This window comes from Haliotis rubra, unplaced genomic scaffold (genome assembly GCF_003918875.1).
Source record: "Haliotis rubra isolate DU_JTF1 unplaced genomic scaffold, ASM391887v1 Scf321, whole genome shotgun sequence".
In the NCBI taxonomy this organism is placed as follows: Eukaryota; Metazoa; Mollusca; class Gastropoda; order Lepetellida; family Haliotidae; genus Haliotis; species Haliotis rubra.
Window position 1 is genome coordinate 833756 of NW_025766993.1, and position 24856 is coordinate 858611.

A 24856-nucleotide genomic window follows, 5' to 3' on the forward strand; every position below is an offset into this window, starting at 1 on the left:
TGCATGACTACAGTATAATGATCTGCCTATAGCAAAAGAAATGTCATCCATAAAATATCTTGCCTTAACTATCCTTCAGGAAAGTCATGTATTTCTATTTTTTTCAATTTTAGTTGAAAATGTACTATAGTACTATGAATGAATTCTCTGATTAAACCTATGCTGACCACATCAGAATTATTTTAAGAGTTTTAATCAGAGGCTGTAACACCCCAACTTCTTCCCAACCCTCCTCCCCAGCACCACCCTTACCCTGTCATACACAACTGAACTCATCTCAGTCTAATTCAAAATTCAAAAACGTTATAATTCAACTGATTCAAAAGTTTGTGGATTTTGTTTCACAGGTCTGATTATCGATATGTGCACTATAACCTTTTAAATCTGAAAAAAGTGCAATTTTATTTCTGTAAAGTTTTCAGTATGGCTTATGTTTGACTCTACAAAATCTCATAAAACAATGAAGGTGATGAGCAAACCTCAAGAACGGCCAACTTTTCATAAATATCATGGATGTGTTATGAATATTATCTTAACAACAACTGTAAAACCTGTACTTTCCCAGTCATGAATAATTTGATGAAAAATATTATTCAGTGTGATTTTCATATTTTCTATGGGTGCTACACCACACGCACTACCATATCCAGTGTCCAACATGGTGAATGCACAAAACACATATTACTATAAACTAGAAGTTGGAACAAGCAAGGCAATGGCCACATGTATAGAAGACACAGTGAACTAATATAATCCGTCTCTACGGCAAACACGTCCCTCTTTCGTTTCTTTGTACTCACTGTCGCATTCAGCCCCGACATGTTTCGTTTGAAGCTTTTTCGGCGAGCCAAATTTAACTGTGATGAAAAATTTTCAAAATCTTCAAAATATACTCAACAACAAAAGTTATGATGATCATGCATCTAACTCATAAGCATTCTTGTTTCTTTGAATATTTTATAGGTTTTGGAATTTACTTGGGAAAGAGATGTGTCAAAAAGTTGTTAAAAGATATTAAATTTTGTAAATCTAATTTAAGCAAATTCAAAATTTCAAATTCCGCCAAACAAATTCTGTGTTCTCTACTCACATTATAGTGAAATTATTGAGAAACGTTTCATTTCCATTGAATATTCAGGCTGTTTGTAAGGAGTAAGGGCTAAGACAAGGTGATCTCTTCCTGACCTCAACATTCATTAAAATTCCACCAAACTACACAGGTCTGTCTTGACTAGTTACATATACACTAAAGACAGACAAACTTGTAAAGCATACATTTCCAGCTATAATAAACTGGAATGATCACAGTAACTTTTGTTGGTAGGTATACAAATCTACAATCAATAATCACATAATACATTTTTGTACAGACTTGTAATAATGTCAATATGCAAGTGCTAAATAGTTTTTCAAGTCAACATTATAAATTTGAATTCACATTCACTGTATCTGTTTTGTTGCATTCCACAAGGCAGGGGATTAGTCAGCTGTTTTTAGCGGGTCTACAATCTCATAAAATCAGATTTGTTACTCCGATATCTGCTTCTGTCAAGCTCTGACAAACGTTCCAGTACATTCAGTGAAACTTCTTGATATAAGCAAATGATTCACGGAAGCATATCTGATCTTTCATTTGGAAAATAAATGTAAACAGGCAGCACTGAATGGAAATAAAATGGCAATGCCATGATATGTTATGTCATGATACAGTTGTAGCTAGTTCTAAACATCCTGTTATTTGAGAGAGCCACTGCATCTATGCCCAAATGATTATATTGTGAAGAAAGTGAGGCATTTTGGATTTGTCATATTTCAGTGACAGTGGCAGTGTAAGGATCATGTTAACAAGATTTAGAATGTAGGTGGGCAATGTCATTTAAGAAAGCTGATACCTGATTCAGCAAATGCTACAAATACTTATCTGTATTTCATTCTGATAGGTCAAAGTTTAAGCATCATGACCTAAGTGTTTGTCAGAGCTTCACACACACAGGCATCAAATCGGGGTACAACATTTCACTTTTGTGATACTGTACAGGTGTTCTACTTGTCACTGGTAGGTTAGATCTACACATCTACAGTAAGGACTTTCAGCATGTTCAGTCAGGGACTATATGGATGTTAATTAGTTTGACTATTGACTATTGGTTATTTCACTTGCAGATGACGCTGCCAGAAAGGACAGCAGTTTCTGTCACAGAGAATTCTATGGTAGAAACTCCTGCTGATTTGTTGTTTTGAACATGCAAGATATTCTAAAACTTCTGTAAAAAAATTTTGAGGGCCTTCTTGGAAAACTAACCAGCTGTAACAATCTATGGCATTACTAAAACTAGATTTACTTTGGTTGGCTTCATCATAAGTTTTCCTTTTATGAACCTACAAGAATATTTAGCCCCAACCCTTTCAGACTTTGCTCAAGTGTGGATAGTTTAGTTGTCCATCAACCATGTGACGTTTACTACATCAATACTTATATATTAATCTGATCATCAAAGTGGACCTATATACATCAACATTTATTGAGAACTACTCAGTTACAAACTGTGTTTTCTATGTCAGCGATTACAAATTTTAATGGCTGTCAACCTGTACGTTCCATTACAAAATTTGGGGACAAAACATCAAGTATTCTTGAGTGAGTGAGTGAGTGAGTTTGATTTTACGCCGCTTTTAGAAATATTCCAGCAATATAACGGCGGGGGACACCAGAAATGGGCTTCACATATATTTTGCCCATGTGGGGTTCAAACCCGGGTCTTCGGCGTGACGAGCGAACGATTTAACCACCAGGCTACCCCACCGCCCCTCAAGTATTCTTGAAGTGACACAGTTGTGTAGTATATTTACAGTTCAAGTGATCTACACTACTCATTGGGTATTTGTTAACTTCTTTTCTGTAGTATAGGTCAAGTTGAACTATTATTAACCAGCTTCAAGTGAGGGTTCACTCCTTTGTGAATTCCAACTCCACTGTGACACATTTCTCCTTTCACAACCTACAGTTCTTCTCAATAATACCCCAATTAATACATCCCTATGACATTTTTATTGTTACAAATGAAAGAATTTTTCATATGCTGTACAAACATTATAAAAAGTGAAATACTATCATGTTCATGAAACAATGTTAACACAGTGAGTGTTTGTCCCATAAACCTCAATGGTGATTTGCTAATTTGGTAAGGTAGTCTTCAAGAGTGCATGTCTAACAAAATGAAAAATATAACCCTTCTTTCTTTTCTGGAAAGATAGATTACATGACATAGGTATAAGAAATACCACCTATTATATAGGTACACACTCAAATAGACCGGCGGACATTCTTAAGATCAGTAGAAAACAAAGGCTTAGATGGTTTAGATTTTCACTGTTAACATAATAAGTGCTTTAATAATGTGCTAAACTTCATTCACTAGGTGACTGCTCATAGTGATAACAATCTGACTCCTATTACCCCGGATAACCCAAGTTGCAGTGCACAGAAGTTTAATAGCCACATGACTTATCCCACTTGGTACCCATTTCCTGCTGGGTGATCATGACTGAAATCACATAATTACTATATGAAGATCTTGTTAAGTGCCCATCATTGTTATCCTATCTCTGCAGCAATATTCCAGAGGAGACCAGAATCAGACTCCACACTTGATATTCATTTTGGGAATCAAACCTGAAACTCTGGAGTAACATGTAAGTACTTTAACCCCAATGCCATCCCAGCGCCAACTAACTGTTCTTTGTAAGTGGCGACTGACGGGATTGGGTGGTCAGGCTTGCTGACTTGTTTGATGCATTTCATTGTACCCCAGTTGCATAGATTGATGCTCATGATGTCAATCACTTGATTGCCTGGTCTAGTCTTGATTATATACATACCGCCATCTTGTAGGAAGCATACTGTTGAGTGTTAAACAACAAATAAACGAAAGAACAAATCAAGTCTGGACCAGATAATGTAGTGAATGATATTATGGGCGAAACTGTTTGGGTACAAGGCATACAATGAATCAGGTCACCATGTCTGACCATTTATTACATCACCTCTTACAACCTTGTGGGACCTAGAGTTTAATACTTATACCACTATCACTCCATATCACACTTATTCGTTGGTTGGTTGGTTTATTGTTTAACGCCACACTCAGCAATATTCCAGCTATATGGTGGCGGTCTGTAAGTAATCAAGCCTGGATCAGACAATCCAGTGATCAACAGCATGAGCATCAATCAATTGGGATGCAATAATATGCGTCAACCAAGTCAGCGAGCCTGACCACTGTTAGTGACCTCTTGTGACAAGCATGGGTTGCTGAGGACCAATTCTAACCCGGATCTTCATGGGTAAACATCACACTGATATCCTTAATGAAGGAGTGCAACAAATGGTACAGTCTTTGATGTCTACCATGTCGGTGAGACCCATAACCATGGACATGTTTCTGATAAACCAAGAAAAAATAATCAGGGCGAAGCTTGGATTCAAACCAACACCCTACATGTTGGCCATGTCTAAGGGGCACAACTCTGCAAAGCAAATTGTGGCACCTCGAGTGACCACTCCACCCATACCCCTGAATGCTTTAAAGAAGAAAAGACAATATCTACTTATTATTTGAAGACTTGATTGCATACAACTCTATTAACACAGGCCAACACATTCACATACTGTTGGGGTTTTTTCTTTTTCGAATGCTGCATACTTCAAATCATGAAATAATGTTATTTAATGCGAGCGTCGATCCCTGGCCTAAAAAGTGCATGAAATTAATGCAAGTAGACTTGTAATTGAACTTTAAACACTTATCAGCAAAAATTTACACCAAGACTATTGATTCAGAATTTCATGATATAGTATGGAGTAATAGCAGGTCCAGGCACCAGTGAAGATTGTTTAGATTCTGAACACTGCTGCACTCTGGTGCAGTCCTTTGAATGTAGAGAGTGAGTTCAGTTTTAGCCGCATTTTAGCATTTTTAAAGCAATAGCACAGCGGGGGACACCAGAAATGGGCTTCACACATTGTACATGTGGGGAATCAAACTCAGATCTTTGGCGTGACAAGCGAACGCTTTAACCACAAGGCTACCCCACACACACCCCTTTGAATGTATATGATCAGTGTTATGTATTCACCACAACTACGTTTGCCCACATGTTTTACTACCTGGATGAACAATGTTTTGCTGGTAGGTAAGAAGCATATTACCGAGACCAAGACACCATAATAAACAGTTGGTAACCGCCATAACCGCTGGATCAGCTTGTGAACCTGTGAAGTGAAGCTGACACAACACTATTCTCCCATACATCCAGATAAAAATGTGTCCCTTTATTAACTAGAGTACAGAACACTCACCTTTTTCATATTAATTTCGCGCTCTATAATATCCCTTACTCATACGTTAAATTCACATGACAGAAATCAGTTACATAAATAACAGCAAAAGACACTCACATTTTTCACATTAATTTCATGATTTATAGTATCTAACATTCATGATTATTTCACATGTCAGCAATCAATTCCCATGCATAAAGAACAACTGGCAAACTCACAAAATATATTTAAGCTGCAACAAGTTCATGCATCCACAATGCATCATTCATGCATCTAAAGCCCTACCTTCTCAATTCCTATATTAACATATGATTGTTTCTATCATTATATGTTAATCAGTTAAGAAAATTCTGTTTGAAACTAATAAAATTATGCCGCCACTGCTTTTAAGGTAATCATAAATATTTTTTCACACTTCCAAAATGCAACAACAGCAACAAACTCCGAAAGAATAGAAAGTAGCATAACAAAAATTTGAGATTTAATTAATTGATCAAACTAACAAAACAATTTCAATACAGCAGATTAGAAACTTAGATTACCTCTTTTAAGATCTCAAATCGATCCACAATTGTTTATAGCTCATCTACCAGTAATTCAAATTAGGTTTCCTTCATGTGGAAACATATTTAGCATACTAAGGGGAGATAACTCATAGTGAATACAGACTCTTTAAGGTAATAACCTTCAAACTAGTGATAACTTTTCTGCATCTTTTCTGAAAAAATTTGGATATAATTATATTAATTGAACAATCACGTCTAATTAGAACAATTATCCTCTCAGGATGAGTTGCATTTTAAACACTGCTGCTTATGTGAATACAATTAGAATAGGTTAGACGATATTCCAACACCCAAACAAAAGACCACACAAAGGGAGGTAACTGATGTTTCAGTGTCTGCATGAGAAGTATGAACAATGGTAGTATTCTCCATGCTGAGGGTATGGAAGCAGGATTAGTTACTAGATGGCTTCATACAAACCTGTTGCTCATGCTTTTGCTTTTTTTCTAGTATCTGGTAGAGCAAACAAACAAGAGGTGTCAGTGTTTCACAGCAATCACAAAATAAACAGAATGCCGGGAAACTACAAATTAGTATCAGCAAGATGATGAGTACAACAGAAATCTATGTTATGGGAAAATCTCATGTCCAAAATAACTGCGTCTTTGACCATGAAAATGGAGAGAACAGCATTGTCAATACACAACACACTTATATTACCATTTGTATCTGCATCAAACAAAAGACAATCCAGCCTTTAGGAATATGTGAATAAGCAGCAACACTTTTAAATGTCTCATTTTGCACTAAAACTATTTAGTTCGCATAATGAACACTAGGGGAAGAATTAAAGAAGCTTCTAACAGGATGGAGACGTGATGAGGTGAAACTGTGAACAAAAAACTGCAAGTGGCTATAGAGGAGGGTTGGGTTCTATAAATGTCAATGGATTCTGGTGCTATATGAATGGAATTGTGTTATTGTTGTTGTTTTTGTTGCTGTTATAGAAAAAAACGCAAGGAAAGAAAACAACAATGACAGAGTTTGCTTTTATGGAATGTTGAGTCACACCAATCAGTGTATACGACAATAGATTAGTTTATGCTGCTGCACACAATGGATGTTCTCTTATTTGAAGCCGAAAGGGAGACATGGTCAAAATCATCAAACAACTATCGATAGTTTTGAGTAAAGATTACTATTAGTAAGATAATGTGGAAATTTCAAGCATTTTTTACCCATACACACAATTTCTATGGTAGACTGTGTGTGAGTGTAAGGCAATGCACACCCCTTCTCTACCACTACTAATTCTGCCAAGGAATATATCAAAAGATATTTGTGTGGGTATGCTATATATTTTACACGACTGAAGAACGCACAGCCAGATCTCTCCACAGAAAAAAAGATTGAAATGGAAAATGTCACTGATGCTTAGATAATTATTCAAATATTATATAATTACTAAATGATATAAGTATGATGATTAAAACTGTAATGTCATATTTTTATCATTCATGTATGATGAATGTTATTTCATTTTGATTCAGAGCTGTAAGAAATGTTTTAAAAATAAACCAGAATAGAATAGCAGGAACTGATCCATGTGTTATTTTTACGAGTTTGTGTTCGATGTGTTAGGCTGAAGTCAGCAATATTACAGTGTCTTCTCCGTCTTACATGTTAGAACATAGGATTGAATTGAAACCACACTGAACAGTACTTCAGTAATCAGCACTATTCAAAGCGATTAAGTCATATAACCCCCCAAAAGACGACTTAAAAAATGAACAGTGATCAAGATTTTCTAGACATTAAACCTACACTGTCATAATGTGTATAGATATTTCATTAACAGAAACTCTAGCCACTTCTAAGACAAAATCTCAGGATACCTGACAAATGACACTGTGTACCAGTAAAACCCCAAGAATCAGTGCTGCTACACATCTAATTAACAACAAGATTAGAACATCAAGTTTTACAAATGTGGTCAACTTACGGGTTCTGCTTGACACAGGAGGTCACAAAGACACCACCACTTGAGCGTTCCTGTCGGGTAGAACGCATGGAAGCATGTTCGGAAAGTCTGATGACACTCGTACAGGATCTCCTCCTTCAGGTTTTGGAACGCTGACACGCTCGGTGGTTCACGAAGGTAGACAGCAAACTTCACCATGTGAACCTCCTCGGCTAGGATGCGTCTCAAAAGGTCTCTCGTGTCACCAATACGTTCAGCCATTGAAGAGGTCTCCAAGGGGTATTTCTTCTTGGTCACTGGTAAATATGATTATGAAGGAAGACAATGAGAAACATATTTAAGTGAAAGAGATGTGAATATCAAACCTAAAATTCGTAAAATATATCATGTCAACTTAATGTTGAAGGGCAAAGACACAGGATCTCTTCTTCAAAGAAATACCTAAGGTGCCATGATTCATCATAATGATGATGATCTTCATGTTTGAAGAAAACGTCATGGTATCTGCCTGTTACATGAGACCTACATGACATTTTAGTGACCCAGCATCATCAGCAAGGCTACTATGTGCAGGCTAATTAACATGTCTTTTCTATAAAGTTGTGAGTCTATAATGGTATTCAGTCCAGCAACTTCACATTTTATAAACCATCTCATCTGACTGACAAAGCAGTATCACTGACCTCCATCTGGGTAGACCTCATTGACGTAGATGCGTATGAGGCGGAGACATGCACGGCAGATGTAGACAAGACGCTGTAGGTCTGATGCAGCAGCTTTATAGTTAGCTCCCTTGAGACCGTCAATCTCACTGATGGCTGTGTGGAAGGTTGTCCAGCCCCACTCCAGCAGCCGTAGCAGGGACTCGAAACACAGCTGGAAGCAAGGAGGCAGATGGACAACATTATCACAAGGTTCATACAGACATGGAACACTAACATTCAAGGTCATTTCAAGGTTCTTTTAGATGTGTAACCTTTGTAATCTTAGTCTGTCATTACAGGAAGGAGAAAGTGTTTCAAAGCAAATTTGTGATTTGCAGCAAATCCACTGAGGCCATGCACACTTTGTTTTCAACAGCAGAACCAACCTATCCTGAGACAGCAAAGTTTCATGCTGTTTTTAGCTGTTTTCCAGTAACATCATGTAAATGCTTTAACCTCTTGGCTGCAACTCAGTCACTCTTAGTAGCCACTAAATAACCTGACACATCCTACGCTGCCTCCAATAGGACATATACACATACCGGTGTGACGGAGTGGGCAAAGTCCTGGCTGAGGACATGTGCAGGCTCCACTAGCTCCGTCCTCCTGATGACACTCGGACTGTCCCGGGATGGCAATCTGAGGGTGGGAAAAACCAGCAACAATGACATCATCAATAATATTCCAGCTATGCCACACAAATACCAGCTGCCAGATTTGATACAACTAATAAAGGTACTTGTTACATCTGAATCATCAACCAATAAAGGAACATGATACATTGATACCATCAACCAAGAAAGGAATGAGATACATCTGTATCATCAACCAATAAAGGAATGTGATACATTGATACCATCAACCAAGAAAGGAATGAGATACATCTGTATCATCAACCAATAAAGGAATGTGATACATTGATACCATCAACCAAGAAAGGAATGAGATACATCTGTATCATCAACAAATAAAGGAATGTGATACATTGATACCATCAACCAAGAAAGGAATGAGATACATCTGTATCATCAACCAAGAAAGGAATGAGATACATCTGTATCATCAACAAATAAAGGAATGTGATACATTGATACCATCAACCAAGAAAGGAATGAGATACATCTGTATCATCAACAAATAAAGGAATGTGATACATTGATACCATCAACCAAGAAAGGAATGAGATACATCTGTATCATCAACCAATAAAGGAATGTGATACATTGATACCATCAACCAAGTAAGGAATGAGATACATCTGTATCATCAACCAATAAAGGAATGTGATACATTGATACCATCAACCAAGTAAGGAATGAGATACATCTGTATCATCAACCAATAAAGGAAGGTGATACATTTATACCATCAACCGAGAAAGGAATGAGATACATCTGTATCATCAACCAATAAAGGAATGTGATACATTTGTACCACTGGCCAATAAAGGAACATGATACATTTATACAAGCAACAAGTAAATGAATGTGATACATTTACACCATCGACCAATGAAGGATCTTGTTACGCCCATACGATCAACCAATAAAGGATCCCAATACTTCTATGCCATCAACTTATAAAGATTCTATAAACACTATTACCATCAACTAATAAAAGACCTTGATACATCTCTGCCATCACCTGATAACTAAACACGATACACTAATGCCATCAACTCACCTGTACAGCAACTGTGGAATCTGCCCAGCATTTACATCAGTGCCATTGTTTGACTTCTTGGAGCTCTTGAACTTAAAAACAACTCTGTAACAAACAGCATGGACCATATTCAGCATCACAGTACCATGGTCCACAATACTGTTATTGTTTCAGAAGGTCATGTATCAACACAATATAACACAAATCAGATATGTCAAATGATATAAACAGTTGAACACTTGCTTCACCTGCTCATTTCATTATCTTCAGTGTAAGCAATACATGGTTGATATTTTGCCCAAAGCACCAATTTTATTAGCCATGTTCTTGATTATCAAAATAATGATTCCTATATCAGCATCCATCATGCTGTTAATGCATATGTTTCAGTGACTAATGAGTCGAAACTCCACATTTCAGGCCATACTTAATCAGATTATATTTGCCAATTCAATTCAATTCATTATCATGAATATACTCCAACTCAGGACTGGCTTCAGATCAGATGAAGTTGTATTAAATTTATACTAAGATTCAAAACACTGAAGGGATCTATATCTTAACTGTCAGGCTTTGTACAAGCTTCAGTGGCTACTCACTGGTCATCTGTGGTGACCGAGGGCTGTCCGCTGGAACCACAGTCACTGCTGGGGCCAGAGATACGTGCCCAGGCCACATACCAGTTGTTGGCCTGTAGGTGGACAGGCTCGTCAAACAGCATGGCATACTTCTCCCTGCAAAGTATATCAGATGGTTGACACACAGGTGATTGGTATTTAATTGGGTGAAGTTTTATCACTGTTCAAAACATGACACTTTCAGCTGAAAGTCAACTAGTTGAAGAACTTCAACAATAGTATCAATATAACCTGCTGAATAACCTCTGTAGATACAGCTGTTCAGGAGAGTTCACTCACACGCATCTCGTTCAGTAAGTGTTTATGGAATTTAAAAACATTCATGGAAACGCATAGACACTGACTGCACGAGATTTGCCTGCGAGTGAACTACACATGCTCCCAGATTTCATATGTTAGAATTTTAACTGAATTCAGTTTTCAACTTCGCAGATGCCAGACGTAAATTTAGAGTTAGGTTAGAAAGTCAGTAAGTTGTTAGATATTCATAAATTAGCTTAGACAATCAGTGGGGTTTAGTTAGTAAAGAAAGTTAGAAGTTAGACACTAGTATTCATGGTTAGATTAGTTTAGTATTAGTCAGGTTTTGAACATTAATAGAGTTAGAATTTAGATATTAGGGGTTAGTGAAATTAGTTAAATTCTTAGAAATTCATCAACGCAAAAGTTTACACATTCAGTTAGTTCTTCACACATTCAGAATCAGAACAACAGCATCAAAATCCTTACTGTAAATATCTCCTAGCATTGTGTCCACTTATATGAATACTCAGTTATTTCGATGGGTCTACCTGTAAAGCTATAGCTGAGTGATAGTGAATGAGTACATGAGTATGATTTACCTTGCTTGAAGCAATATTCAAGCAACATCACAGTGGGGCATTGCTGGTGGAGGAGGGGCCAGGGGATGTTTAAAAAACAAAATGACTATCAATGAAAACCAGACCTTATGCTTGGAAAATCAGATTCCCCAATACTTTGAGTAATCTACACACAGTTGCCTAGATATGTCCTACCTTGCTCCACATTCAAATGGCACTTCCTCCGTCTCTGCAATCAGTTCTCCGTCTGTCTCATTTTCTCCTCCATCGGCTCCCAGTTCAAATATCTGGAGCACATGATGCCAACATACAGATGCAATATGTCCTATACACAAGTACTTCAGTCAGAAACATGATACCAGCTTGACTCATTAGTGACAAGTGTTGGCATATTAGGCTTATATCCAGTGTGTGTATTACATTATGGGATTTTGACACACAGTAAAAGGCATGAATAAAACAAAATGTTTGGCAGTAAGTCTTGCTTTTCTTGTGTGCTGTTTTTGTACTGACTGGTACTTTATAAGTGATGAACATGAGGCAAAGATTTTTCTGGATATCAACTTCTTTGTTTTGTTCACACAACATTTCGGAGTTACTTCTTACTCGGCTCATTCACATGTAATTTGAGAAATACACAGAACATAGCTGCAGTTATCTCCCTTACCTTTATCCTACCAAAGTACTCTCCTCTCCCTCCGAAGAGTCCAAATCCTCCCAGCAGAATGTCTGTATCACACATGAAGCGGACGGCCTCGACTGAGTGGCCCGAGTACCCCCACCCTCCACCATGGCCTGTTGGATAAGACAACTCTCCATTAGGTCACAGAGACTATGTTGTGATCCACAAGACTCTTACATCAATATTACAGCTGCATTTCTGCTGTGCCCCCTTCACCAATTTATATCCCCTCGTGGAACATAAACTAACATAGAGGGTACAACTTATGTCCCCTCGAGACCAATGGACAACTTTTGTTATCTTACCTCACATATGTCATTTTCTGATTGGCTGAGCACTCCTCTGTTAGTTTCAATGCACCCGTTTACAAGCAAAATGGAAATGCCAAAATGTGGAAATGTGTTAGTAATTCTTTATCTCGAATAATTGAGTCACGTATGATGTAAAGAAATTACCGATGTTTTTCAAATGCAAATCAATGGAAGGTAGGTAACTCTATATTTGTTTTTCTTGCTGTCTGTCTTGTCATATTGGATAATTGGACTCTGGTACTCCTTATTATGATCCAATACCTGTGCTTCAAACAGTTCAAAATTAACATTGAGGTGTTCGGTAAAATAAATACATTCGAGCTCAGAGAACATAAACAAACATGGAGGGTACATCACCCATGTCCCACTCGTGATCCGTGAACAACTTATAATATACCAAGAGAGAAGACAGAAGTGATGAAAACACAAGAACACAGGTATGGTGTTGACCGTCCAAGAATCAAAATCTGGATGAAAACCAGTTACATGAACCCATGATCAGAAGATCCTGGCACATCTAAGGGAGGCAACTTTCACCAAGGACTAGATTATTCCAAGCACTTACTTTCAAATCTGTTGATGATGGAGTAGTCCTCCCTAGTGTATATCTTTGAAGTGGACTGCTTCTCGCGAGCCTCCTCTATCACAGTCATATTCAGGAGATGGGCTGTCGTCAGGGTGTCCAGGGATCCTGTACATGGAGGGAGGAAATGAAATCAGTTTATGGATGACACATTAGGATTTATACAGAATTTCATTTTCCAAATTCTAAATTTTTAGAAGGGTCAGAAAAGAAAACTATCAAATTAAATTTCTTCATATCAAATGGCTGCTATCCCTTTTCTAGAAGTTCATTTGGAGGCCAAATCAAGACAGACCACAAGCTTTAAGGCCTTTTTCAAAACTGTTTGAACGCTGCATTTTACAAGGAAAAGGAAAAGCTTTCCAACGTAGAGTTGAGGTATCGAACATTGATGAAGCAAACATGATTAATTTCGCTTATCAGAAAACCTGATTAAATTAGGATTATTATGATTATCCTCATCAAAATGTGTAAATGAGTACATGAAGTACGGATTCTAGTACTTTGGTTAGGTTGAGTCCCTTCAAGATTTGAACCTACACTTTTTCAGAGTCAAACACCTAATAACCAGCACACAAAGTCAGCCATCTAACCCACTCAGCCACCATATCTTCATACAACGCACATCTTCCAGACTTACTACTCACCCAGCATATGTAGAGCTGCATGCGAGCGAGTGGCATGGCACCCCATCCTGGTTGGGACGGCCAACTCAGGGCTGAACAGGTCACAGTAACCCGGATCAACACTCTGCAGGTCATGTGACTCTGTCACCAGGACATTATAGCAGTTCACTTCCTGGGTCTTTGGACAGTATCTGAAAGGAAGGATCCAGGATTATATCTGCACCTACACGGAAAAAGAGTTTTAAGAGTCCAACAAATGTTCTCCTTCATAGTTGCTTCCTTTTTCCTTTCAGTGAGTGAGTGAGAGAGCAATATCTCAACCATCTCAGGAGAACAAATCATATTAAACATACATTAAAAATAAGAAGCAGGCAAATATCACACTTTCACCACTAATCAAACTAGACACACAAAGTAACTTAGACAAACACAACTCTATGAACTATAATTGACATGATAAAAGGGTAGAATTTCAAAACATAAAAGTTAGTAATGGTGGCAATAGAACATCACACCTCTTTCAACTGTATTTCAGTTTTTATCTTGGACTGTCAGCTGGGAGGAGCATCCAAAGTGACACAGGTCACAGATATTTACAACCAATAAGGTCAAGTATATTGCTGATGAACCAAGTCGGGTGAACCTGGAATTCAGCCCCACGAATTCTGGCCACTGCTAACTTGCAGAGCCTTCAAAGACTGGGTGATCCCAGGTAAACATCTCAAGAACTTAAATCTTTCATACACTGTTGCCAGGAATAACATATAACACATTGCTCCTTACCCCCAGAGAAGATCATAGACAGGGTCAAGACATACTGCCTGGTCACTCAAGTCCACCTGTTCCGAGCCGCTGAAGCTGAAATATCATCAATCAAATAATAAAACACTGAAGAAAAAGCATAACTGATACAATCATGAGGTTCTCTACAAACAACCAGGGATGCTAAACGATTTACAGCTTAGAGGGTATATTTGGATACCTTGATTTCAAAATCCGTCAAGCAGAATTTTAATATTCTATCTGACATGGAGAATTCTGCTTGGATCAACTTCAAAGTGTACAAAGCAACAGTTATGTTGAACCTACCTCTTACAACTTCCATCCACTTTGCTAATCATCAAACATTTCATTATGGCTGTACTGTCCTCGCCCTTCGGAATCAAACCTGCACATAAACATAGATAGTTGGTGAGGTGAAGTGAAATTGGGTTCAACGCCGTGCTTGACAATATTTCGCTTATATGACGACGTGCATGCGTGTGTATGTGTATGTGCGGCTGCTTGTACTAGACTAGTGAAGCATGAATACCCCACTCAGACACATTATACTGACTCAGAGCCAACCAGTCCTTGTTGTATCCATTAATGCTGAGAGCCAGGCAGGGACCAACAAGTGCCATGTTTTAACGTCTTTTGGTATGACGCGGTCGGTGATCGATCCCGCGTCCTTCCGCTCTCCGGGCTGACGCTCTAACCACTACATCATGGAGGCGGTCATAGATAGTTGGACAGCAATAACATACAGTTGAGTCCTGTCATATACTTAGTTCCAAAAGAAACGCGACATGTCCATTTGAAATAAGAACTGTTATCCCACATACATGCTTCCTGCCACTATATGCTTTATACAGAACACACCAAGGAAAGATAAAAGACAACAACAACGACAGTGGATTTAGGATCTGATGAAATTTTTATTGTGTCCAACCTGAAGCGTCTGCAGTAGACACGTTTAGAAGCTTAAGCTGATATTCGATGTTATCAGTACCTGGTATGACCACCATTATTGTTTATCATATGAGTACACCATCTTCCCATGGACATGAACAAACATCGAATGAAAGCACAGGTAGTGTTATTGTACTCATTCAACACTGCATTCTCCAACTGCTGCCGATTTTGTGGAGGAACTGGTCTTTGAAGAAGGCGTCGGTCCAACTCGTCCCAGAGATGTTCCACTGGATTCAAATCAGGACTAAGATGTGGCCAAACCATTGTCTGGATGTGGTGATTGGCCAGGAATTGTCCTGTGATAATGGCGGTGTGGGCACGGGCATTATCGTGTTGGAACTGCAACTGTGGTCTAGGTCTAAAGAGCGTGACGACAACAGGCCTTAAGACTTCGTCAATGTAGGGTCATGCAGTTACACCCCTCCACGACCTTGACCGTTGTTTTGGAAGATTACAGGTGGTACATGCCTTCCCCAGCTTATTCCACCCCACATCATAAGGGATGCCCCACCCCAGCGGTCACTTCCAGAACACATGAGTCTCTGAAACGTTCATTTCATCGACGCCATACTCTCACTCTCCCATCTGCAACGTGGACACAAAAACGACTCTCATCTGAGAAAACAACGTTCTGCCACTGTGCATATCTCCAATGTTGATGTTGGCGAGCCCATGCTAAGCGCAGACGACGATGCCGTGGCGTCAAAATCGGTCCAACATAGGGTCTCCTACAGTGTAGCCGGTGTGCTCTAAAACGTCGACACAGTGTTTCCTGAAATTGGTCTGTTGTGAATCCCAATTGTCTGACGGGTTTTAACAGTAGCTGGAAGAAATGGTTGCAAACATGTGACGTTACGATGTACAGTACAACAAGAAATTATTGAGAATTTAAAGATTGTAAAATTTAAAAAAAAAATTCACTCATTACTCACGTATTAAATGTGAATATTAGCAGAACATAACTCCAGATTCAAAGACAGGTGAACAGTTAGTATTTTGTCAAGTAACCATGGGCAGCAATGCAGGCTTCAATGCGGCGGGGCATACTACTGATCAAAGAAGTTAGAAAGTCGTGGTCTATGCTGTTCCAATATCGGACCACCTCTTCTTTCATTTCAGCAATATTTGTCAGATTTTTCTTATTGACACTTTCCTTCGTAAGTCCCCAAACATTTTCTATTGGATGTAGGTCAGGGCAATAGCTTGGCCAATCTAATAATGTCGTATTTCGGGGCCGAAACCAGGCCTGTGAATGCTTTGAACGATTTTTTGGGGTCGTTGTCCTGCTGGAAAATCCAAAAAATTCCATAGAACACGTGAGCAGATGGAAGTAAATGTCCCTCGAGAATGTCTGTGTACCGCTCACTGTTCATATTCCCTTCAAATACACAGGGTGCGTTGCCCCTAACACAGATATGCCCCCCCACACGTTAAATTTCGGACTGTACTTTGGGCGCTGATACAATGGTTTTTCAGTTTGTTTGGTCCAGAATTTCAGTGTATTAGGAAACAGCCACACAGAACTTCATCTGAGAAAATCACATTGTCCCAGTTAATATTCTATGCTGTAAGCACCAGTTCAACCTTCGCTCCTTTTGTTCAGGTTTCATGATTGGTGATGGAATTCCTCGACTTTTCTGCCAACCCATTGCATGCAGCTCAGTTCTAATTGTCTCCTTACAGACAGCTACAGTTCCTTTATCAATCATATCCAGCCTTAAGTTTTCTAAACTATTTCGTTTGTTAGAAACAAGAATACCAAGCCGCCTCCTGTCACCGACAGTCAATTTTCTGGGCCTACCTGCACCTCCCTGGTGCTTAATGCCATATCCATTTGCAATATTTTTCAAAACATGATAAACAGTGGACAAAGGGATGCCTGTTCTACTTGAAATCACTTTAGCTGATCTGATGTCCTTGTTATAATACTCTAAAATCAACTTCCTCTTCTCTAAATCATCCATACTGAGGATCACTGAAAATGTCGTCTGCTAGCAAGTAAACAAAGGGGAATAACTCTTCACAAACTAATGAAAAAGGTTTTAATGAAGTTGTCTCTCTTGAATGAAACCAAGCACTCGATAGCTGGTCAAGGTTGTTTATACTAGAAATCCAATTAAACATATTCCTAAAATTCTCAATAATTTCTGGTCATACTATAACGGTCTTGCCTGTGTGACGTCACTTGTGGCCTGCCATCTCTAGGTCGATCTCTCACCGAATTTGTTTGATTTTGGTGTTCAATCAGTCAGTAAATTGTCGTCCGATGTACTCCCATATGTTGTGCAACGTTGACAACACTGGAACCAGCATTAATCATCCCAAGAGCACGTAGACGTGCTTCATTGCTCAGACGTGGCATATTGTTCTCTGAACCATTCAGAAAAAGAACACAACAGAAACTGCCGTCGCATCTTTTAAAGGGTTCTTTCTCTCGTTTTTCTTGAAGAAAGTGTCGTACCATTAAATTCACGTGCACAATGCATCAGGGCATGCGTTTATGTGATGCGTTTCTGCTTTCTTTCCCATAAAAATGTGCAATAATTGGATTCAGTTGTTACGGCTAATCTGACGTTAAAAGTAAAAAGTCTTGTTCAGAAATTTAATTTCAAAGACTGGTTTAAAAGAACATTTAACATGCACTTTCGTTATGAATGTAACGTAGATAAAACAATTATGGCAATTTAAAAAACAAACATGAATGTCACGTTTCTTTTGGAACTAAGTATAGATACCAACAAGGCTGTTTATTTATCTGACTGAATCATTGTATCCCCAGACTCCTACACATGTCTTTATGTATGTATACATTTGAACCAAATCTGTGATTAGCACCATTTCTCAGATAGTATCATAATTGTACCCATGAGGGGAACTGAACGCGGGTCTTCGGCGCTACAAGCAAATGCTTTAACCACATACTACCTTCTCACCCCAAGCCTAGTGGTTGATATTGTGAAGAATTAGACACCATCACAGTATTACATGATTTCAAAGACCAAACAGATCCTTACAGGATCACACCAAGGGCTTGCCCAACACAGAAACCATTTTACTTCCCAATCCCTGTCTAAGTCTAGTACAGTGAGACCCCGGATATCCAGACACATTCATTTTTGCGTAAATCGTCCGGATAACTGAATATCCGGATATCTGGATTTCTGTCATCCAGGCTTACGTGTTGAAACGGTAGCGAGCATACACTTCTGGTTTAAAATCACTTCCAAAACAGCATGGTCATTTTGATTTGCCAAAGTATTACAATTCACTCTGTGCCAGATAGGGCTACTAATCACCACCAATACCCTGCTGATTGGTCATTAATCCGGATTAGCAGACCGTGTCTCGTGTCAAGACACGTGGGGCACTTGCACTTCACATGGTCAGCGGAAGATCAAAGATTCGTGCAGATAAGTGAGTCAATTTTGTGTTGATTTAGTCGGTTAGTTTGTAAAATTTACCGTCCGGGAACGGAAACCGCATATCCGCTATAGATAGTCACTTTTATAACGTGAAAATTGACCGGAAAGCGGGGTTTCCAGATATCTGGGGTCCGGGTATCCAGGGTCTCACTGTACATGGTACTGAAAAACATTCAGGCCCAGTTTCATGCTGAGATACTGATTGGGTTGTATGTTCAATGCCACATTCAGCAATATACTAGCCATATGACAGCAACCCCTTAATAATCAAATTTGGGGCCAGATGATTCAGTGGTTGATATAGTGAGCATCAGTTCAAGCTGTCAGTGTACAAAGACATGCAACCAGTGACGTCACAAAACCTGACCAGCAGATCCATGGAGTCACCTCAATGGACGAGCAAGAGTTACTGGAACCTATCCTAAACTCCTGGACAGTTAGCAAACCATTAAACACTCACCTATACATGTCTGACTAGCGAACAGGTTTGAGCGGGCGAGGGTGTGAGCATTTATCAGTGACTCATCCACCCTCATGAAAGTCTGGTCCCCACTGGCTCCTATCCATGTGGCTCGACGACCAAATCTTGAACCTGCAATTACCATTTTCACTTACCAATGATAAATGAGACACTGAAATGTTCATGGCTATTTCAATCAAAATTACTTTTTTTTTTTCTTCAAGTGGAATGGTGTGATGCAAGAAATATAACACACCCACTACTCTACTAGTCCCAAGGCCGGTGAAAGTTTGAAGGACTACGTGCTGTTTCATATGTTCCGTGTATTGCATAAATCACTACATACACTGAGAATCAGACTATATGCATTTAAACCATGGAATACATAGTTGTGACATCACAATCAAACATTTCTCTTAGTTACAACACTATAGTGTCTGTCTGCACATGAGTATATTAGCATATATCCTGAAGGCAAGGTATTTCAATATTCCATGTAGAATATGCCAGCCTGCATCTTTCAGCTGTCCTCTTTTATGATGTTGATGAAGCAGCTGTCACTTACCAACTCCAGGAACTGGTCCAGGGATGGAGTACCATGGTCCCTTCTTGCTCTTCACTCCACCCTCATCAGGCCCCATCCGACCAAGTGCTCCTTTCTGAAACACAAACATTGTCTCACTGAATAAGGGATTGACTTATAACGGGAATTTCAACATCTTCGTTCTTTCTGCCCAGATGCTTGTACCTTCATCGTACAAGTAATCACGATTCATATTGAACGATAAAGCAGTTTGAGTCTGTAGTCAGTCCTGTCTTTGCTAACAAAAGATTCTAAATACCACTTAACAACTATATGTTAGTTGTTTCAGCTTTTCAGAGACAATAAACATGGTACAATATAAAACAAGTGATCTAGCAATTGTTTTTTTGGTTTTTAAGTGAAAAAAAAAAAAAAAAAAAAATTGATTCAGAACCAAACATGAAAATCTTCCATTCAGAAAATCTTCAGTAACCCATGCTTGTCGTAAGAGGCGACTAACGGGATCGGGTGGTCAGGCTCGCTGGCTTGGTTGACACATCTCATCGGTTCCCAATTGCGCAGATCGATGCTAATGTAGTTGATCACTGGATTGTCTGGTCCAGATTCGATTATTTACAGACCGCCGCCATATAGCTGGAATATTGCTGAGTGCGGCGTAAAACTAAACTCACTCACTCACTCAATCCAGAAAATGCATGGAAAGCAAGCTATTTGCTAAGTTATTCTTACCTGATAGTTGCCAAATGTGTAGACTTGACCGCTGGTTAGCAATATGACTGAGTGATAGCTGCCTGCTGCCACCTGGACTGCGGACAGAGGAAGGGGCACCTTGCTGGGGCTGCCTCTACAATACAAGCACAGAACGACATCAGTGTCCAGACAACGTACTCACCAATAACTGGCCATCAATATCTGTCTGTTTCATAACTTGTCAAAGTATGAATCATTTAGTCACAAACCTGAAAAACCTAGCAAAACCTGCAGGTAACCACTTTGAGGTTAATGATAATAGGGCCAGTTATATGGCACTGAACGGGCATGCTCTAAGCACATACAACTTAGTAATTAAGGAACAGATGGGTCTTCAGGCCAGATGTAAAGGCAGTGAAGAGAGAAGCACATCTGAGGTGAACAAACATTGCCAAGGTATTGTATTACTATTGTCACGCTTTCTTGATGGGGCCAAGAGTCCTAGTTTTACAACCACTGAAGATCTGGGATAGAATTGATCTTCAGTAACCCATACTTGTCGTAAGAGGCAACGTACAGGATTGGGTGGTCAGGCTCGCTGACTTGGTTGACACGTCATCGTATCCCAATTACGTACATTGATGCTGATCACTGGATTGTCTGGTCCAGACTCAGTTATTTACAGACCACCGCCATATAGCTGGAATATTGCGGAGTGCGGCGTTAAACAACAAACCAAGCAACCAATGATAGTTTTACACCCCCATTCCTTGCTGTCAACTCATATAACACAACACTTGCATACTTTCAAAGAGACAAGGAGATTATTCATCACACATGCTCCACAGCCTCAAAACTGCTGATTTGGCATAAAGCAATATTCACTCACTAATTCCTGAGTGCAGAGATAAACCTGACTGGTTTTCTAATTGGAGAGTGTATACTGAACTGTACACATGGACAAAATACATAGATTATATAGATATAGGATTACCTGACTCCAGTGTCTCCTAGTCCAAGCTGACCCTGGTGGTTGCTGCCGAACGTGTACACATCTCCATTCTGTAGCATCACCACTGAAATAACAAAATCATTCAAATGAAAATGATACAGCAACATTATCATGTATATTGTCATACACCCCTAGTTTTGAATGAGTCCCCATTACATTTCTCAGTCTTTCAAAACAAAAAACTGTCCATGCAAAGAAAGGACATATTCTGCCGTACTTTATCAAAGACAATGAAAGCATGTAGAGTAAGTGTAGAAATGCTACTGACCAGTGTGGTGCTGACCACAAGTTATCTGCGTCACCTGCACGTCCCCCGCACCAATCTGCACCTCCAGGGGGCGGCAGACTCACCAGCTTGATGTTCTCTGCCTCTGGATCACTGCCACCTTCTGATAGAACACATATAAAGAGCATCCGTTTCAGTAAATGTTATCATATGTATCAGATGAGATGTTCCTTATCTTTAAAGCTGGTTAACCAAGCTTTGTAAGACCAATGGCAAGATGTAGCTAGTGAATAAGCTGTGGATTTCAGCAATGGTTAGTTTGCAGACATATGACAAGAACAATATAGTTATTATTTAATTACAGATATTCCTTTCACTTTTCTAAAAACAGTTTAACAGGAAATGATCGCATGAGTAACCTTTCATCTAGATTCTTTAGTTACATTGACATTTAGACTTTCAACACAAGAACACGAACTGTGGCAACACTGACCCCGTTGTCTCTTCTCCTTGACTAGTTTCTGCTGAGCTTTCCGTAACTCGATCTTCTGCTCCAGACGTTTGCCCAACTGCTCCACATGTCGCACCCCCTGCCTACTCGCTGAAACACGGACTGGTCCATCTTATATTAACATAATTATGCCAGTAAACATCTTCAATCAAGGCAAAATTCCTACCCACTATACAGCAAAGCTTCAATATTTCATTTAAGGTAGCACAGAAATGATGCCCAGCATACCACTATTCACGATTTATATTAAAACAAACAATGAGTGCATATTTTCACAAAGTCACAATAATGGAAACCTAAATCTATATAATTTCCCATGAAATCACTTTACATAACTGGAGACATTATTTAATAAAATGTTTCATAGATGAAACAGCAAAGCTCTGATATTTCATTAAAGGTAGCACAGAAATGATACACATCATACCACTATTCATGATTTACATTGAAACAAAGAATGAGAACATATTTTCTCTAATTCCCAATAATGGAAACCTAACTCTATATTGTTCACCATGAAATCACTTTACATAACTGGAGACATAAGTTTCATAGACGGTGAAAAGACAGCCAGGAAATCATGTATTGTTGTATTATTTGTTGTTTTTACTGCACTGGGTGATACGACAGTGATCCAGGATGGAGACCACCTCTGTGGTGTAGTGGTTAGAGCGTCCGACTGGAAAGGTCGCGGGTTCGATCCCCAACCGCGTCATACCAAAAGACGTTATGGTACTTGTTGGTCCCTGCCTTGCGCTCGGCATTAATGGGTACAACAAGGACGGGTCGGTTCGGAGTCAGTATAATGTGTCTGAGTTGGAAATTCATGCTTCACTGCGGCATGGTATCTCAGTGGGCTAGCACTATAAAACCAGCTTAAGTCAGGGCTAGTACAAGCAGTCACACATACACATACACACGCATGCACGTCGTTATACGAGCGAAATATTCTCAAGCACAACGTTAAACCCCATATAAAAAAAAATAATTAAAAAAAATCAAGCACCAGGCAATCTAATGACAGATATTAGGAGCAACGGTCCATGTAGCTGGGGAACATGACATGCCACCTACCAGATTCTTCAGACTGACCCTCTATCTATTTGGTCACTCTTAAGCATGACTCACATGGGTCAACTCGCCGTAACAACATGCCAGTTTGGTGGCTGGAACGAATATCGACTCATCGATTTGCTACCTCTCACACGATTTGATCTGTTGGTATTAGTGTCGGTCTAATAATATTTCGCAGTATTTTGTTTCTATAGTATCAAAATGTCTGAATCGATACTATGTGAAGAAGACGGGAATACCAAAGCGAAGAAAAAGAGAAGTTGTTGGATGAACCATTGGATTCTCCGTTGCGATATGCACAGAGCATACAACCATCTCATTTATGAACTTGAAACTGAAGATGAACAGTCATATTACAACTTTACTTCACAGATAATGAGCCACAAAATGCTCCATTTCCTCCCGTGAAAAATCGAGGCCTGGTTTCTTTGAAGCAGACATGGCCATGTTTCGTACCTGTACATAAACATTTACCACGTGACACTAAAATGCTATTTGATTGGCCGCACCACATCCAACTTGCCGAATAACTAGAACAGACTCTACACACTCGCGACACAATCAACGTGAGTTCGAGCGTCCGATTTATACCAATTGTTGAATTTGATAAATCACTCAGACAATACGACTCAACCAAATTCAGCTTATCTATTCAACAGGGAGGCTTGTGTGAGTCCGCCTTTACAACCAGCAAAGGATGTTGGAGACTTATTGTAGCTTTGAATCCCATACGTGGAATCAGACAGTGCAATGGTTGATACAGCAGACGCTCAATCAGGTAAGAGGTCACCAATTACAGTACCCGCTATCAGTTTAAACAAGCATAACGGACTGGGCACTAATCCGCCCCAGAACTCCAATAGGAACAGTGGATAACAATACTGATATTGCAGCATTTTCTCTTTGAAATTAAAAACAATCACACTGAATTACAACAATTAAATGATGTCCCTAATACTAGTAATACAAATTGATAAAGCAGAAATTTAGAAAGAATGGCAAAGAATGAATAAATACCTTTAGCAAAGACCTCAAGTAATCCTCGTTCATCTAACTCTTCAAGCTCCAGCTTTTCCCCAGCACACACACGACATGCCCCACACTCAGCACACCCTGAGTCTCCAGCCACACCCACACGGCCTGAAACATCACATAGCAGCAAGGGCATTACAAACAGGACATACTTATATCCTGTTTATATTGTCAGAGTGACTTTATCCAAAACACATCACACTTCAAATTGCAATAAACAGTCTGACAGAGGTTTATATCCCGTTTCTGGACTGACAGCATAAACTTTTAGGATTTAATCAGCAATCTTGAATTTG

General features: G+C 39.2%; 1 protein-coding gene across 1 annotated transcript in view; it reads right to left on the reverse strand.

Annotated features, from left to right (window-relative positions):
- LOC124283800 (E3 ubiquitin-protein ligase MYCBP2-like) overlaps nucleotides 1–24856 on the reverse strand; it is a 103405-nt gene that overhangs the window by 55221 nt on the left and 23328 nt on the right. The window contains 20 exon segments of the mRNA XM_046719828.1: nucleotides 7850–8124; nucleotides 8512–8704; nucleotides 9075–9171; nucleotides 10216–10299; nucleotides 10794–10928; nucleotides 11849–11940; nucleotides 12321–12448; nucleotides 13212–13337; nucleotides 13877–14046; nucleotides 14639–14713; nucleotides 14945–15023; nucleotides 19472–19603; nucleotides 20037–20130; nucleotides 20745–20859; nucleotides 21700–21781; nucleotides 21986–22055; nucleotides 22057–22106; nucleotides 22437–22565; nucleotides 24546–24652; nucleotides 24654–24668. Coding sequence (XP_046575784.1) covers nucleotides 7850–8124; nucleotides 8512–8704; nucleotides 9075–9171; nucleotides 10216–10299; nucleotides 10794–10928; nucleotides 11849–11940; nucleotides 12321–12448; nucleotides 13212–13337; nucleotides 13877–14046; nucleotides 14639–14713; nucleotides 14945–15023; nucleotides 19472–19603; nucleotides 20037–20130; nucleotides 20745–20859; nucleotides 21700–21781; nucleotides 21986–22055; nucleotides 22057–22106; nucleotides 22437–22565; nucleotides 24546–24652; nucleotides 24654–24668 — 2248 coding nt within the window.